We start from the raw sequence: 18857 nt of genomic DNA, 5'->3' as shown, positions 1-18857 counted from the left end.
AATTGCTGTTTTGCCAGGAGCTACAGAAAACTTGTTAATTGGCAACGATATTTTGAACTTGTTTGAATTAGTTGTTGATTTTTGATATTGTGAATTACACGGTGGCTTGGTTCAGTATAAAGGAATAAAATGAAAGCATTTGTTCAGCAGTCTGATTGGGCAGTTCCTCAAAAACAAGTGGTGCAGGATTTGCTTGAAACCTATTCCGATTTGTTTCATGATTTACCAGGAAAAACGAATGTTGTCGAACATTGTATAGTGACACGTGGATCTCCAGTGTTTAGAACCCCTTTCAAGTTGCCGAAATATAAACAAGACATTTTGGACGAGGTCCAGGAGATGTTAAAAAATAACATTATTGAGCCTGCATCTACTGGATGGAGTTCCCCAGCTTTTTTGGTGCCTAAAAAAGAAGGAGAGTGGAGATTCGTGGTAGACTATTCCCAGGTGAATAAGGTGACTGAACCGGATCGATATCCCTTACCCCGTATACAGGAGATAATTCAGCGAATAGGTTCATCCCAATACGTTACTACCTCAGATCTTTGTTCTGGGTACTGGCAGGTCAGAGTGCGTATGAGGACAGAAATAAAACTGCTTTCGTTACAAAAACCGGAATGCCCAGATTTCGTGTTATGCCCTGTGGACTAAATAATGCACCAGCGACGTTTCAAAGAATGATGTCGCGTGTTTTGGGCCATCTTGTTGGACATTGCTGTGAATTCTATTTAGATGATGTGGTGATTTATTACGCTACCTTTGAAGCCCACCTACAGAATTTAAAAGAAGTGTTTTCCTGTTTGTTAGCAGCTGGTTTGATGTTGAAGGTGGAAAAATTTTCATTGCAGAAAAAACATTGGATTATCTCGGGATGAGATTGACTGAACAAGGTTGGGAGGTACAGCCTTCAAAAATACAAGCTGTACAGGAAATGCCGCCTCCTAGGACAATTAAACAGCTACAACGCTACCTTGGGATGTGTGGGTGGTATAGGTAGTTTTTTCCGCATTTTTCTCAAATTGCTGCCCCCATTGTACGAGTTGCTTAAGAAAAACAAAAAATTTTTGTGGGGTGGGGGGGGGGGAAGCTATGTTGGAACAGAAAAAATGTTTTAACTCATGCTCCTGACTTGTCAGGTGAAATATCCGTTGAAAATCTATACTGATGCGAGTGGAGATGGACAAGGTGCAGTTTTGCATCAGGTCGAGCTTGTGGGAGAAAAACCTCTTGCGTATGCTAGTAGAACCTTGTCACCTGCTGAGATGGGATTTCTGAGTTGGAAGGCTTAGCTGTGGTTTGGTCATGCCAAAAGTTTAAGGAATGGTTGACAGGTGAACCGGTTATGATAGTCACCGATCACTCAGCTTTGGTCTGGGCCAAACATGGACAACAAATGAAAGGGCATCTTAGTAAGTGGCAGTTACTTTTGCAGCCGCTGTGGTGGTCGAGTGGTCATAGTGATGGACTCGCATCGCAGGGACCCAGGTTCGAGCCCCACCGTCGTCACAGTGGTGGTCGGCTGAAGTTGGTTTTCTGTGGTTCCCAACTTCGAGGCGCAAATGCGAGCCGATCTCCACGTTAAAAAGTCTCGCCACAGAGAGCAACAGTCCTACAAACAGTACAAATATTCAGTCACTACACATCACTCACTTCACTTCTGAGATATAGATGGCAGCCCTGAAAAATCATACACAACACTGGATACGCACTCAGACTGTTAGGTACACACAATCACACTTCCGGCACAACTCACTAGGTAGTAAATTGCCCATGGCGATAGACCTGAGTTGTGCTCGGCTTGAAAAAAAGAAAGAAAAATAAGTTACTTTTGCAAGAATACCCATTAATATTTGAGTATAGGAAAGGATCACAAATGGAAGTTCCTGACGTTTTGTCAAGAGAACCCCTGAATTCCCATCCATGCCGATGAGATTATCTCGGGAAAGTTGTATTTGTTGTAGTCAGCTGCTGACTCCCGAGGAAATTGTGGTGAAACAAAAAACTTTTATTCAGATGTGTTGAATTATTTTGAAGAGAAGAAATGGGGACAGACTTCTTTGAACCCCTGTATAGAAAAAAGATATGCCTGTAAGGATGGGAAGTTGTATTTACTGCTCTGGGAGAAAAAAAATTAATCGTACCACCGGAATTACGTGAAAAAATTTTGAAGGAAATGCATGACTGCTTTTGCCGAGCATATGGGGGTGGGAAAAACCTTTTGCTAGGTGCAGATCACGTGTGTTTTGGCCAAAAATGCAAGTATTCCAACTGTAGAGGCTGGGGAGAAATACAGTCTACTGTCGTGCACTTTCCTGCCGAGTTGGTTGGTGTAGATACGATGGGACCCTTTCCTGTCCCCAGTAGTGGTAATGTTCATCTTCTTGTGGTTGTAGATTATTACTCGAAGTGGGTAGAAATGTATCCTTTGCAAAAAGCTACTGCTTCAGTAATTGCTAAGAAACTGATGTACGAATATTGTATCCCCACAAACACCATCAACCAACTTTGCGAGGTTACCCAAGTCCTCAGTAGATCATGAATATCCAATGCAATCCATCCCAAGATATGTCCTTAAGCAGTGGTTCTCAACCTTTTTTTGCCCAGGGCCCCCTTTCAACCATTTCTCATCCCTGTGGTCCCCTTACGAACATGACTAATTTTCTACTCCCCCTTCCTTTCCCCCCCCCCCCCCTGTTTTCCCATTAGAAGATAGTTATTCAAAAATTGTCTGAAGTGTAAATATGTTTGAATTTAATTTGATTAATTTTTAATTTATGTAAATAACGGAAAAGCAAAATAGACATAATAGAATACAGTAAAAAAATAGAATAAATTATTTTCAATCAATGTAAACTCTACGCTTGAAGACGTCACAATAGGTATGTCCTCACTGGTGCGTCTTCTTTTTCAACAGCTTTCAACTTTCAATCTCGGTTTTTTTTTCTTTACCGCTGAACTCTATCGCATGCCTCAAGTGGCGTGCCCTTTTTCTGTCTTCACCTATACGGCTAAACCTTTCAATTCAGATGCCGATGCAACTGTCGCAGTGGATGCAATTTCCACATTTTAATGTGAAAATATGTGAGGGGAAAATTGCTCTATAAAAGACGGAATATATAGACGAAATCATTCTCAAAATTTCTCAATTTCGGAATAAATTAAAAATTAAATCAAGTCGTTCGTCAACTTTACCCGAATATAGTCGAGTCAAAGAAATTAAGAAAACTGTATACGTCTATTTTGCCAAGTCGTAATCTAATACGTATTTAAATAATTTTTTTTGTTCAAAATTATAGTAAGCGCATTATTTTTCTCAAGTGTTTATTCATACATCAAAGCACTAAATCCGTGGTAATAGAAGTGAAAAACTTGAAATTTCCAAATTAAATAATTTTTCATAATAAAAAGTAGCAGAATATGATAGCCCAAGATGATCAGATTTAAAACATTTTCGCACACAATTCGAGTATCAAAAAGAAAATTATTTAATATGTTGTTTCAAACAATTTTTAAACTTGAAATACCGTACTTTCGACAGTCAGTAACAGAAAATTTCTCTAGAAGAGAGTTTCTTGTACGCTCATCCCTAAACTCGGCGTGCTACTCGAAAGGTTGGTCCTGCGTACGCTTCTGGTTGCAGCTTTAATAATATTCATGAAAATAAAATCTGCATAAAACTGTACAGTTTTTGAGAAAATAGCGAAGATTATTATTGTGCTGAAGGGCACAGTCTGTTCCTCATAAATTCGGGCCCTGTGCAAACATTAATCTTTTCCCTCCCCCCACCCTTTTATATAACGTTCTTTGAGGCAACTTTTTTCAAATCTCAAGCACAATGCTTGTTCCCATCATCAAAAAGGGTGCACCCTTATCAAGTTTGGCATACGACTGCTTGAAATCAGGATGATTTTAATCTTGAATGTAATTTGTACAAAGTGTTCAAATTGGGACGTTAATCAAGTACTAGCAAACATGAAATCGGACACGAGCATCAAGCACTTTGAAAGCACCACAGTGCCCGCGAGCAGCAGGTTGAATATGTCTGCTACAGATTACAATTATGTAAAAAGTTTACATAATTACTCTCAAATTAAATTCCACGTTTGGAAATATTCTACGGAAAGGAAGGTTAAAAAAAATAAAGGAAAGAAAATCGAAATTTGTGGGCCTCCTAAAATTGCAAGGGCGAAGGGCACTTGCTCCCGTTTGCCCATGCAAGAAACAGGCACTGGTAAAGGGGTCTTGCATCCGGTAAGGGTGATCCTCCAACAGTTGACTAAGTATTATTCGTGTGCCTCCACGAAATGTTTAGAAAAATGTGGAGTCAAGAGTTTCAACAGCACGGTGGACCTCCGATGAAAGTGATATTCGGAGGGCGTACCAATTTTATATACTTTGAAAAATCATACCATTAGATCTTATTATCATAAATAGCCCTCCAACACATCTGGTTAAAGTTTTAACGCCGTGTCTGGGTGGCCCCGCGAAGAGCTCGTGAATTATTTTATAATTACACAGCAAACCTCCGTAACGCGAGCTCTTCGCCAAAACATGAAAAAGAAATCGACCAGCATTTTGACATGAAATTCTACCAAAAAATAATTTTCAAGACAATCATTTAATTTATAATTTTACAATTATAATTACCGTTAATTTAAATTTACCTTCAATAATATCACGTAATGCACTACGTGACCTGAAGCCTTCAAAAGTGTCAATGTTTTTTTTTTGTTGACATCAAAAATCGAGAAAAACCTTATGAAAACAACACTGAATCTTCACGAAAAGGAAAGGGAAATTGAACGAAAATCCAAACCTGGTGGAGCAGAAGGAAAAGGAATGCCTCTTAAAAAATGGCCGCCTTTCAACAAGTTTGAGTCACGCCTGAGTGATTTACGACACGCTTGATGACAGGTGTGCCAGTGGAAAGCGCCTTGACGCAGAAAAAACGCACCAGTGTAGACATAGCTAATGTCATCAAGTTACTGTACTGGATGAAATTTGTATTATTTCCAAATTAGTTTTTTTTGTGTGTAAATGATTATGGTTTCATTGAGAAATGTCAATTGTAGCTTCCAAAATACGCATTCTTATAATGATAAAAATCGCAAAAAGTGGTAGCAAGCATTTTTATTAATTTTATTCTCTTCATGTGGATAAAAGTGGTAATGTTACAAAGTAGTAATGCCACAAAGCTACCTTCAAGTGGCTTTGTGGTTCATAATGTGGCCGCTCTCTCGCAAGCGAACGAAGCAACGTGCGAGTTGACTTAAGCGCAGCGCAATATTTGTTGTTTAAACACAGCACAATATTTCACATAACAGTCTGTACTATATTTAATATACAGGGTGCATAGGTAACGGGGCATATGGCATTTTACTGGCGAACCATTGGTCCTAGAGGCATACTTTCAGTTGAAAAAAGTACCAGAATAATGTGTAGTACTCAGATATTTGATTCATGTTGCCAGGGGTTACATAGTTATTAAAATAAAAATGTTAACTTTTTATACGGACACCCTGTGCCCCAAAACCCAATCGGAAAGTTCTTTCCCTGCCTCCAAGAAAAAAAATTCAACGTTTCCAAGTGCAATATTCACTGAGATATTAAGAAAGTTGGAAAAAAACAGCATTAAATGAGGGAAAACCATTTTACCCGCATTTAATGCAGTTTTTTTCCCAAATTTTCTCAATTTTTCGAATTTGCATATCTCTATGAATATTGCACTTAGAAACGTGAAATTAATTTACACTCATGTCCATAAATTAAGGATAATGCCAGCTCCGGCAAATAAAGGTTCAGAAACAAAACAAACGTTACTACAAGTAAAAAAATAGTTTGAGACGAAATACATTCGACTTTTGTTTTAACGAATACCGTTATAACAGCAAAAATATTGTTTTAACGAAAACTTTTCTAATCCCCCGGATAAGTTTACATAGGAACAATATAAAAATTTGAAATTCCTTTATAACGAAATTTTGTTATTACGAAGTGATTTTTCCGGTCTCTTGGAGTTCATTATAATGGGGTTTGACTGTATTCCCCCCAAAAAAATCTGACATTTTTGCAGTAAAGTAATTGAACTTCGGCAATTTGATATGAAAACAGTCCTTTTTAAAATGATTATGTCCTTTTTACTTTTATAAATTTAGGAAGGAAGCAAAAGGAAGAAAGAGTGGGGAGAAAGAAAAATGGCTAAGAGGGGCTCGGTTGTGCGTAAATGCCTCGAAATTCCACTTGTCCACAAGGGGATTCGTGCCTCACTCTCAGTTGTATGAAAAAATTTCACATTTGCGAAACGTTTGACTACGGTCACGATTAATCTATCTATATATATATATACATAGCTTTCAATATTAAAATAATTTAATTTATACGAAGCACAATTTCAATTATTTGACATTTTCATTTTGACTCCAAATCTTTGGCATTTAGACATCATTTCCAACTATCAAATCCGCAGTTTTTACAAATTGTGAAAACGCGTTGCTGAATTGGTTTTGCATGCGTATTATCAACACTAAAAACCATAAATTTTAGGTTGATAGATACAAAGATGCATTGAGCCGGTTATGGACATTTCAAAGGCTTACGTTAGAATTTATTGCACTTTTTTGAGAAATCAGCAGACGCAGTGAGTCTCAAATAAAAGGATTTAAATTGCTTTGAATGTGGTCATACGCCGTTTTAGAAATTTTTTTTTTTTCTAATGTCCACAACATTGTTCTTGCAGGATAGGAAAATTGTATTGAAATTATTTGGGATGTTGCAGGCCAGTTAGTAGCCCAACAGCAGGCTTAAGTAGTAAGGCAGTTAATAGGAAGCATTACAGTATCGATTAAAAAAACTTTAAAGATGTGGTGTCAATATTAAAGGAAGTCCCAATACATTATCTGCTTGGATTGCATATAGAAACCAATCAGCAAACCAAATAACATTAAGATCACCTTAAATATATTTAAAACTAGCTGATACCCGGCGACGTTGCCCGCCTCGTAAAAAATGTATATATACGTATAGCTTATTAATTATTTCTTAATCAAAAAAATTTCTGTTTCAAGTAAGAAATTATTTTTAAATATTTTAATTAAAAACTTGGAGCAATCGCTTGTGGATACACAATATTTTTTGTTTTCCCATCTGGTGTGTAGATGTACAAATTTTTGGGATTACCAACACGCAAACAGGTGACGAAAAGCTGTCCGTGTGAAAAACAGGACTCAAGTAGGTTGATACCTGCCACTGCTAACGACTGGCCTTGAGCTTTGTTGATTGCCATGGCGAAAGCTAAATGAATTGGGAACTGTAATAGCTTCAAAGTGAATGGCATTTCTGCAGTTATAATTGAGATACGTGGAATGTGAAGACGTCTTCTCCTTTGGAACATCCAGTTAGAATCGTTGCTTCAATGATGTAATTGTGCAATTTCTTCACGCAGAGTCTGATGCCATTGCAGAGTCTCGATGTCTCCAAATTTCTTAAAAGCATTATAAGTGTTCCGACTTTGAGGGTCAAATTGTATGGTGGCACTACCGGAATATCCAGAGTTCAGAAATCAGCAGGATACAGAACTATCTGCGCTGTGTATGCGACAGTGTCAACCGATTTTAAGATGTGGAGTCCCCTGGAATAATTTTTTCGTTGGTCTTGTTCACACTGTCATTTTTCGATGCCAGAATCTCTCTCTCACAAAGCCGCACATGGTTTCGGTGCTTTTGTTGAATGTTTGGGACGACTGCAAGTTCTTGAACTGAGTTTAACAACTGACAAAATCCAAATCCATTTGGGAATGTAATCAGTTTAGTGCTTAGATCTATGGGAATTCTTCCATTGCCAACTTTGACCAAGTTTGATGTGAAAATAATAGCAGTGCTGAGTCATTTTGCAGTTGAAACTCGTATGTTGGTGGATAATAATATTTTTTTAACTTCGTGTCAGAGTGTTGATGATTTGAGGCAAGCATTGAGTTCAACAGCTGGCGTTGAACAGTTTTATTCTCAGTTTTGTCGCCGTAGTTGTTGTTCTCTGTTGTTAGTGACGTCATATGTCCAGCTTGTGAAGCGAATATTATTCAAATGCCTTTTAAGCATTTTGTAAATTGAAACTATACCTCTACGATGGGCAGTTGATGAGATAAAGGCCGCATTAGCACTTACAGAACACCCTGTATATAGGGGGCCATTCAAGTATTACGTAAGGAAATTTTTAGCCATTTTTGATCCCCCCTCCCTCCTTTGTCGGCAAAAGTAAGCAAAACTCTAACCCCCCCCCCCTTGTCAGAAAGATTTCGTCATCACTGCCCCCTACCTCCTAACGCATATTGGTAGGATCAGAAACGTAAGTGGGAGGGGGCATAGGGAGTTTGTGTGCCTCCTCCCCCCCGGACAAAAAAAAATATTTTTAATGCAAAAAATATTTTTAAAAAAAATTAAAATTTTAAAAATTCCTTTATATGTTATTATAATCAATTTCTGTTAATTTCAATGCCATTTGAAGGGTAAGAACTCAAAATTTCACTTCAAGAAACTCACTGTTACCCACCCTTTAAGCCATATATGGTAAACCCTTGACCCGCAGACCAAATGTGGCCCTGAAGGTTATCTGATGTGACTTGCTCCTCAAACATAATTTTGTTGAAATGAACTACGCGGTACATTTACAAATCGCTTAAATGACCCGTGGCACAATTCCAGAGCATTTAAGTGGCCCGTGGCACATTTAAAAATCCCTTGAGTGACACGTGGCGCAGTTTTAGAGCACTTAAGTGGCCCCAGTGCGGTTCTACATCACTCAATTTTCCCGCAGAACATTCCCAGATAACTTAAGTGATCTGTGGCATAATTACGGATCACTTGAGTGATGTGTGGCACAGTTTCACAGAGCACATAAGCGGCCCGGAAACATTTCCAGAGCACTTGAAGGATCCGTGAAACATTTAGAGATCATTAAAGTGGCTCTGTAGGGGACTTATCAATAGGTAGAATGTTACTTTAGGTGCCCAATAACTATCGAAAGGTTTTGCGTTTTTGGCGCACCGAATGAGATGCCATTAAGAATATTTCATATCTTCATCTTCATGAAGGGTGGTTGATAACGTAAGCATCATCCAATCCCCCCCCCCTCACTTGTCATCAAAAGTCGGACCCCCCCCCATCGATGCTGATGTAATACTTGAATGACCCCTAGGCAAGCAAAACTATCTGGCGCTTCCCGAGTTTTCTTCAATTACTGGGAGGATTGGAAAAGAGTGACAAACCGTTATAATAACAGAATTAAAGGTGTGACAGACCATTGTAAAGGCATATATTCACGTTTGAAACACATTGTTGGAAACCACGGTAACCAAAGTAAACGTTCCGAAAGTAATTGTTGAGGTCCCAAAACCATTGTTGCCCGACAGTTTTTCGCCCATTTCGGGCATTTGCCCAGCTCTGACGAACTTTTAAAGTAGCCTACGGTTCAATCCCGGTCCTGTTTGATATATATGTAAAATCTCGCGACGATCGGTCTAAAACTGTAGATTTGTATAAAGAACATACATACATACATACTTTCACATTTATATATAAGATTACGTTTTTCCTGTTAAATTGAAAGGAATGACATAGAACACTTGCGATTGAAACAACGGTAATTTTATGCAATTACAGTTTTTTAAGTTATACAGTACTGTAGTTTTAAAAAATTAAATTTCACTGGTATTTTTCCTCATGTATGATTTGGTCTCTTGGAGTTTGTTGGACTGAATTTGACTATTTCTTTTCAGCAAAGACAATGAATTGGCACCCCTCAAAATTCATTTAAAAAATATCCCAAAGCAATCATTCTTCATTCGATTTTCTGATCCCCATCAGACTTTTTCAGTGCCGGCTGAAGATAGCTTTGTGCTAAACTAGATGGCTATCCGTCTGTAATTGCATGAAAACGATGGGTTTTTTTCACAAGCTTTCATTTTTCACCCATCCACTTCTTGGATTGCATTTACTACCAGCACCCAAAAGAATGTCAATGAATGGTCAACAAATCTTTTTTTTCTTTACGGTAGCCCTCTTTGAATGAAAAGTGTCTTAGAACACACACAATTTTCTGTCTACAGTTACTCCATTTTGCTTAAACCTCTTCTATAGTTTGTGTCAGGGCCTACTGTCATCCCCAAGTCGTAAAACCACCGCGATTACATGCAACACTTTTTTATTTCCTTCCTCATGATAATGTTACTTGAATAGGGGAAAAAGTTCGAAAAGGATATTCTATGCATTTGTTTGAAATTAAATTTTTTTAGTCAGAGTGACTAAAAAAAATTTAATTTCACAAACTTTTTTGTGGCCCCCGTATCAGCAGCCGGGGCTCCCCTTTTGCGAGATTTTCATCCATGGCCCCCGGTTGAGAACCACTGCCCTTAAGGGTAGTATATACGGACGTCTGGCAATGCTAGACTCCCCAACCCCGTTTTTGTCATATTGGAGTTTTTTCGGCACCTATATGAGAAATCTTTGCAAAACAAGCTCTATGGGTGCGTCCACCCAAGTTGAAAACATGTCCTGTGAATGCAAAACTACTGAACACAATATTGATTGACATTAAGCTGTGTGCACAACAGCCGTGTTACGTTGCATAGCGATAGCGGGCTCAAAACAGAGCAAAAGAGCCGAACAACATTGAATTTAGCGAGATGTAAATGATTGAGCAGTTTGTTCAATCAGTTCAACGATCAACGCTGACTATAGAATGTGTATGAATGAACCCATTTTTTACTGATTGCATTACCGTGCGCAGACAAAACATGTTAGCACAGGTAAAATAAAAAAATTAAAAGAATCACTTTTTATATATACGAGAGCCAAAACCATCGCGTGAGGATACAAACATAGTCCGGCCGATTTTCCAATTGTGATTCAATGCTCAATTCACCTGTGCAGGGAGGCACATTAGGGGGCTGATGGGTTCCAGCCCAGGAACCCGAGATAATTCACAATTTTTTTCTACACGATATCAATTCGCTATACGAGAGCCTGTGAAAAACCTGGTCTGGGCCTGTCGAAGATCTCAGCTTAGGGGCCATACTGCAGGATGTGGTTCTAAACCTTTGGAATCTGCCACGGCTGATTCTTTTTATTGGAAAGAATAAATAATTACCCATTTATTTCCCATACACACGATTAATGGGAAATAAATGGGCAAAAATGAAACAATAAACCACTCACAGCCTGGTTCGGCCTATGTCAGGGCCCGGCGGTCGAGAAACACTGCACGAGAACGGGGCCTTTGTGATGTTCATTTTTCCAGAAAAAAAATCAAGACGGCCGACTAGACCAACACAGAGGCCTTCCAAAAAAACGGTTTCACATATTCCTTTTCCTATTCACATTTTTCGAAGTCTAATATTAGGCACTTATTATTTGCTTTATTGCTATGTTTTGTTGTCGGTCTAAGATCGCAAGCTTGTCACCATATTTTAATGGTTCTCGTTTGTCAGCTGCCTCCCTTGCATACTTCATGGTTCATCAGCGGCTCCCCAAAAAGTGTGGTAAGTATTTTACCATATAAAAGAACCACTTTAAAGCACAAATCAATATTTTCAGCTTGCCACGACGCTCCTAGGGGAAACAAAACATAATATTTGGAAACACTGGTAGTCCTTTAAATTTGGCCTAAATGTTGCGTCACACCACAATTAATGGCAAATGATTCTGATGTTTGTCTTTTCTCAAACGCCCTCATTCTGTCACATGCTTATACCGTACGATTTTATTGTTCGCCAGGGCTGCAGCCCTGAGGCCCGGGACAATCACTATCATTGCTTGTTTTTTCATGCTATAAATTCACAAGAGCCTTTCCCCACCTCGTGAAAACTCTTGCTTGCAAACTCACCAAAGATTCAACGGCTCTGCTCCACAATGCAGGAGAAGGTCATGCCCTTTCTATGGAAAACCAATATTGTTCCCAAGGAGACTCCCCATCTATCGTGCCAGTCAAGCCCCCCCCCCCCCAGGAATTCCCATGCGATCCTGAGAACACTGCTAGTGGAATATGTTGAGAGGTCACAACAAGCAAAGAAAGAAAAGCTATTTTTTGTTCATCCAGGCTAAATAGCTTTTTTGCCCCACTCATATGTCTGTCCTGATGTAGGGTGACTACATGTTGACATTGTGCTTTTCTGTTGCTACTCACCCATTCATCCCACCCCTCCAGAGCAAAAAAAAAAAAAAAAAAAAAAAAAAAAATTATATATATATATATATATATAGAAAAGAAACCTGAGAGAGAGAGAGAGAAGAAAAAATATTGAATGCCACAGCTCCTCCAAAACCTAGATTTCAGGGAAGAAATCGAAAGGAAAAAAAAGATCTCTGAAGAATCAAAAAAATTCTGTGACCTTTACTCAAATTTTGTGACTTTTTTGGGTCTTCCATGACCTGTCTCATTCCGTGACTTTGTGACTTTTCCGTGATGATAGATACCCTAATAATATTATGACTAGTTGGTCATTGGGATTCATGGAATTTATTTCGGATCACTCTGTCTCAAAGGATGAAAGCTTTATATCTGCTTTATATCAGTTAAATAGTTTTTTGGGCTTATTGAATAAGAGTTCTTTTATGAATTTATGAATTGTAAGAATTATATGTCACGGAAAGGGAACAGGATGTAGAGAGAGATCGTCTAAAGCCGTGGTGGTTGGGGGAAAAAAAGTTGATGGGAGTCTTAATTGATATGGATTTCTTTTGATACAATATATATGTTCGGAGATTTAACAGTAGAAGGAGGTGATTGCAATTGGTCTAAAGTTCAGGGGATTGGAAAGTGGACCGGATTTGTGGATAGGAATAATTTTATTGATTTTCCAGTCATTCGGGAGAATGGCAGTATTTAGTGAAACATTGAACAAGGTAAAAAGATAGTCGGAGACTTCATCGCCACAGAATTTAAGAATAGAATTTGGGATGTCATCGAGGCCAATAGAATAATTTGCTTTTCAAAAATTTTAGGATACCCTGTTGGATGAATTTAAATCATGAATGGAAATGGCATGGGAAAAAGATGTGAATATCCCTATGAGAGTGTATTTTAAAAAAAAAAGAAAAATCTTCTCAAAATCCTACTTTGAATTAGTCTTTTCAAAAAGAAAATTTTCTAGTGATCTGAACTGAAATTACTAATACATTCAATTTGGATGGGCATCTTGATCATGTTCAACCTTTTTACGTACGTTTTAATCATTTAATTAACTATGAGTAATTCAAATTGATGCTAGCACATTTTATAGGCTGATTTCATTATTTCTTTTAATGTGCATACCATTTATCTAAATGGTTGGTTTTTCAAAAAAATAAAAATTTAATAAAATAAATAAGATAAAAATAAATAAATAAAATAAATAGAATAAAAATAAAGGAAAAATTGCTTACTTCTGGCTGGATCTGTTTGAAAATTGGCAGATCCATCAATGTTATTTGGCTCTGAAAATAGAAGGTACAATTCGCTATACACATGTGTATCAACTTCAGCAACACCACTCAAATTTCATAGTCTATATAATATGCATTCAGATGCATAAAAAGAACATCCATAAAACCTGAGAGTCTTGTTATTTAACATAATTTCAACAGACCTCACATTGATTTTCCAGGAATTACTCACCGCAAAATCCTCAGGTGGAACTCTCAAGACAGAAAATACAACTGCATCGTAACTTTTACCGCAACTTTCACCATTCCATTGAGAATGAAGTGTCTCCCGCGAATCAGACCTGCCTCCATAACCCTAAACGAACAAACAGTGTGATAAATGCTCGCAGATTCTAGAAAATAGTTCTAAAAAAAAAATCATTTATAATCTTCAGGGGGAAGGGGGAAAGAAAAGAACTTATTCTAAGGAAAAATTGATTGGTATGTTAACAAATTTGAAATCAAATCCAAAGAAAACAAATACTGAGAATCTCAAAAAAATAACAATATATCTTCCAGTAATGGTATTTTTTCGGCTCAAAATATACTGAGAAACTGAATTTTCTGGATGTTATGCTGAAACTAATATTTAGAAAAAAAGTGATTTGTCTCTGAGAATCGAACCCAGATCCCCTTGCATACCAGACAGGTGCACTAACCAATACACCATAGACATGCTTTTCAATTCCTTATAATATGCATTACTAGCGTGAAGCGCATAACATCCAGAAAATTCAATTTCTCAGCATATTTTGAGCCAAAAACATACCATCTTTTAATATAAAAACACCAAATGGGGCAAAAATTGTTTTAGTTAAGGGAGGCTGCTATGTCCCCACTCAGCACTTCACGTCACTAATGCGTGTTATAAGGAATTGAAAAGCGTATCTCTGGTGTATTGGTTAGTTCACCTGCCCAGTATGCAAGGGGACCTGGATTCGATTCCCAGAGAAAACAAATCACTTTTCTTTCCAAATATTACTTTCAGCATAACATCCAGAAAAATGAATGACTCAGTATATTTCACCTGTATAGCCTATATGTATTTTTTCTGGTCTATAAATATTTTCTTCTATTTGAATATTATAGCGATCTGCAAATTGTTTTTCCTATATATTTAATTTTGCCGTTCTATAATTATTTGTCCTGTTTATGTATTTATTGTAGATTCAAAAATTATTTCCCTTATATTATTATTCATTTATTTCTTGTTAGTCAGCAAATTATTTCTCTTACTTATATATTTTTGTCCTGTCTATATGTATACTGTTTGGTATTTTGTGCCAGTCTACAAAATATTTCACCTGTTTGTATTAAGAGATAGTATTCTTTCAGCCCGAAATATACTGAGTTGGATGGTATGCCGAAACAAATTGGAAAGAAAAGTGATTAGTATATTTTGAGCCAAAAAAATATCATCTCTTAATACAAAAATGCCAACTGGAGCGAAAATTGCTGTAGTTAAGAGAGGCTGCTATGTCCCCACTCATGTCCTTGTTTCATGCTACTAATGTGTGTTATAAGGAATTGAAAAGTGTCTCTGGTGTATTGGTGAGCGCACTTGCTTGGTATGCAAGGGAAGGATACGGGTTCGATTCCCGGAGAAGACAAATCACTTTTCTTTCCAAATATTTTAGTTTCGGCATAACCTCCAGAAAATTCGATTTCCCAGTAAGTTGTAATTACAGTTCAAATTTCCATAAGTTACGAGACCAAATTCATAAAAAGTCATTTATTGGACATATTCGTACAATTAGTTGAAAAACTTCAAAATAGCACCCTCCTGCGTCGATACATTTATGGAGGCGGATTTTTCAGGCCTTTAGAGCTGATGCAACATGAGCCTGGATGTTTTCAATTGTATCCCAATTTTTTTCCCTTCAGGGCTCCTTTTAAGAGCGGAAACAAAAAAAAGTCTGGGGGAGCCAGGTCAGGACTGTAGGGAGCCTGGGGAACCCATGGGGTATGGCTCCTGGCCAGGGAAATCATTGACAATGAAGGCGCTGTGGCATGGCACATTATCGTGATAACGTTTCCACACGTCCTTGATGTTACTTTGGCAGCGCGCGACCATCTTTTTCAGCCTTTTGAGCACTTCCAAGTAAAAAGCTGCGTTCACAGTGGTCTCGGTAGGTACAAATTCGTGGTGGACAGTGCCTCTGACATCAAAGAAGACAATGAGCATGGTTTTAATCCTGGACGCGTCACATTTCCGTCGATCCGGGAGGTTGATGAATGTCCACTGCTGGGTTTGTCGGCGACATCATCTCAGCCCTCCTTGAACAACTTGTGCAATCGGTGAACTTGTGATTTAGACAAGCTATCACTCCCAAAGGCCTGCTGAATTAATAGAAACATGTCGGTGGCAGACTTACCAAGTTTAACGCAAAATTTGATAGTGTAACGTTGTTCCATAGAACGATCCATCGAGCCGTGTTACATTAAGCTCAAAACAGGTTTTATAGAACGCACGCCCTGACCTTCCGGCAGCTTGGAACTGACTGAGTATGGGTGCATTATGAAGCTAACACCCCCTATACCTAGCCCAGCAGGTTAGAGGGCGCTGAAGTGTATAGTCGCGCCTGGAAAAACTTGGTCTCATTACTTATGGAACACACCTTGTATTATCAGTTTTAATATGTTTTTGATGAAAAAGATGTCGCTTATTAGAATCACAATGATAATATTATCATTTGGATATTGTTATCACTTTTGCAAAGTACAGAACAGACTAATATCATAAAATGGGGGAAAAATTGTTTATAGTTATTAGGACTTCTGTTATGTTATCAATTTTGTTTCAACAAAAGCTTTTTCTATTTGAATATTTTAAAGCTGAGATTGAAACTGTTGTGACCTGTGACATCAAGACTACATTCTGTATGTAAATTATGTGTATAATGCTATCACACATGTCTTGATCGTTGTATAAATATGCAAGCTACTGATCTATCGACACATTCCATTGGCTATAAAAGATCACCCTACAACATGTAGTTAAACTAACATTAGTTTATGTTGAATTAAACCATTCGTTATTGCACGCATTATGTTCCGCTCATTTTATGATTTCATCAAAGTCTTAAAAGAATCATACTAATTTCTTTCCTGTAAGATATCATTATCATCCTGCAAGACTATGTACAAAGTTTGGAGGCTCCCTTCTTGACAAAAATGTCAACAATCAGTTCACATTGTCCTAACCGGGCCATAATAGCCTCAATGATCCATGTACACATATCGTTGCTTTTGAAATAGCTTTCTATAGTAAAGGAGTGTATAAGGTAAAAAGGCCCTTTCCTCAGTTCTTGATCAGAACTAACCACATTCATACTTTCTCGGCTGTAAAACGTTTACAAGGGATCTATGGAACGAAATGTACACTGTAAAAAATATCGTAATTTGCGATACCTATTGAACAGTCCCGTTTTAACTAGGGTTGGCAAGGTTTTGGAAAGTATGGTAAAAACCATGGTATTTACTGTGGTTTTCACCGCACTGTCTAAAACCTCCTATTTATAACTGTAAGTGTGAAACTTCACAATTTGATGAAGTAACTTCTATAACCAAATTATAAACTTTATACTATATATAAATGATATTATTAATTACATTAAATATAATAAAATTATGAAATTCAAAGCAGTATATTTAAAGGATTGTGTGACTGATATGTATGATTCTCAGATAATGGTAAATTTTATGTCCTTGGCTACATAATGTAAATTACACAAATCAACCATGAATGTTTAAAATTTTTATCAATATTTATTTTCAAGCACTGCATTGTGCACTTGTTGAAATATGAAAAAAAATTAAATTTCAATATTTAAAAAAAATTTAAAGTTGTAAATTTCATTGCCCAGGCTTGTCCCAAACTACAAATTTATTAACTGAGAACTTTATTTTTAAGAATTGGAAAGCTTTATTTGGAGGGAAAAATCATACAAAAAAAGTTTATTCTTCGGACAGTTTGCAATAGCAGAAATTTTAAGTTCTCTCTCTGTGTGTGTTAGATTTAATTTTCACCCACTTCTGTTTTCGAAGTTGATGTTCCTTTTTAAAATATTGATGTATTTGTATGCTAAGATTTACTTTGTATTTTGTTATTTTTTATAAATCAATTTTTAGGTCATTAAGACAACTAAATAGAATCATTGCAGTTTTGAGGATAAAAGAAAAAAGATCATTAGGATTATTTTGATTTAATATTAATTATTTTAAGAACACCTTTGATCAATTTTTATTAAATAATCCTTAAGGCTCAAGCTTTTTTTTTATTATATGCATGTACTTTACCTTTTCATTCAAACGCATAAATTAAAAATTGTATATTCCTGAACATTTCTCTTGCAGGAGAGATTATTAAGATCATTAAAAAAGACATTAAAGTGAACTTCATGGTTTGTGCTGGGAAGCAAAGTGTAAATCACTTCAAATGGCCAGTAAAAACTGACTGCTTTGGGATTTCTGAAGCAAATATCATTTCAAAGATATCAGCCCCCTACCCAATATCATCTAGACATTTTGTTTCTCTGAAAGTTCTAAAATTGACAAGAGCTTACAAAAATAAGTTTTTTTGAAGAAATGTATCATTTTATATATTATTTATTAATGTGCAATTTAAATTTTTCAGTAATAAAATACAAAAACAAATAAAGTTGTTTATAAAATAAATATATGTGTAATTATTAGGAATGTCATTGCCATGGTTCTGGCTGTCATTACCATGGTCACAAATGTCATTACCATGTCAAAGTAGAAAATTAATAAATTAATTATGGCTGTAATTAAGGCAGACGATCTCTGCTGGTAATTTTTTCATGATTGCAGACAGGGTTGTTTGGTTTAAACCATGGGTTAAACCTTGGTTTTAACCAAGTGGTTTTTTTCAAAAAATCAAATAAAAAGTTGCCTAAATATAATTTTTTTCCTTGAAAAATATTATATTGGTTCATTATTAGCCAAAATGTTTCATTTTTACCACATTTTATATCCTTGGGGTACATTCTGATGATATATCTTTAAATGACATAAGATTTTATAAGTGGTTTTTTTCAAAAAGTCTCATAAAAGTGGCCAGAATATATATATATTTTTCATATGAAGTATCTTAGTTATTTAAAGTTATATACAAAAGCCAAAATTTCTCATTCTTACAACATTTTCTAACCTTTGGCTACATTCTGATGCTCTATCTTTAGCAAATTCAGGAATAAAGATTGCATCACACATCTAAATGTAGTGGTGTATTATCTCACAGGGTTTTTTTCCCCCCTTCACAAAGCAGCAGCAACAGTGACACCATCATGCTAGGGGCAGGTGGTCCTATAATCCAATAAAGACACCAGCTGTCCTTAAAGGACAAAGACTAGTATACTAGTAGTTACATTACCTCACATGAAA

General features: G+C 36.8%; 1 protein-coding gene across 3 annotated transcripts in view; it reads right to left on the bottom strand.

The window, feature by feature from the left end:
* LOC149083460 (ras-specific guanine nucleotide-releasing factor RalGPS1-like) overlaps positions 1–18857 on the bottom strand; it is a 120525-nt gene that overhangs the window by 74864 nt on the left and 26804 nt on the right. For all 3 annotated transcript variants that reach the window (XM_089233974.1, XM_089233975.1, XM_089233973.1), the window contains exons 3-4: positions 13645–13767; positions 13413–13463 (exon numbers count right to left, since the gene is read on the bottom strand). In XM_089233974.1, coding sequence (XP_089090100.1) covers positions 13413–13463; positions 13645–13767 — 174 coding nt within the window. The remainder of the gene's footprint in view (positions 1–13412; positions 13464–13644; positions 13768–18857) is intronic.

The sequence above is a fragment of the Pholcus phalangioides genome, unplaced genomic scaffold (assembly GCF_987345545.1).
Source record: "Pholcus phalangioides strain wild (caught in Gottingen) unplaced genomic scaffold, Ppha-v1.0 ptg000008l_1, whole genome shotgun sequence".
In the NCBI taxonomy this organism is placed as follows: Eukaryota; Metazoa; Arthropoda; class Arachnida; order Araneae; family Pholcidae; genus Pholcus; species Pholcus phalangioides.
Note: the sequence above shows the minus strand (reverse complement) of the source record. Positions and strands in the feature narration are given on the sequence as shown.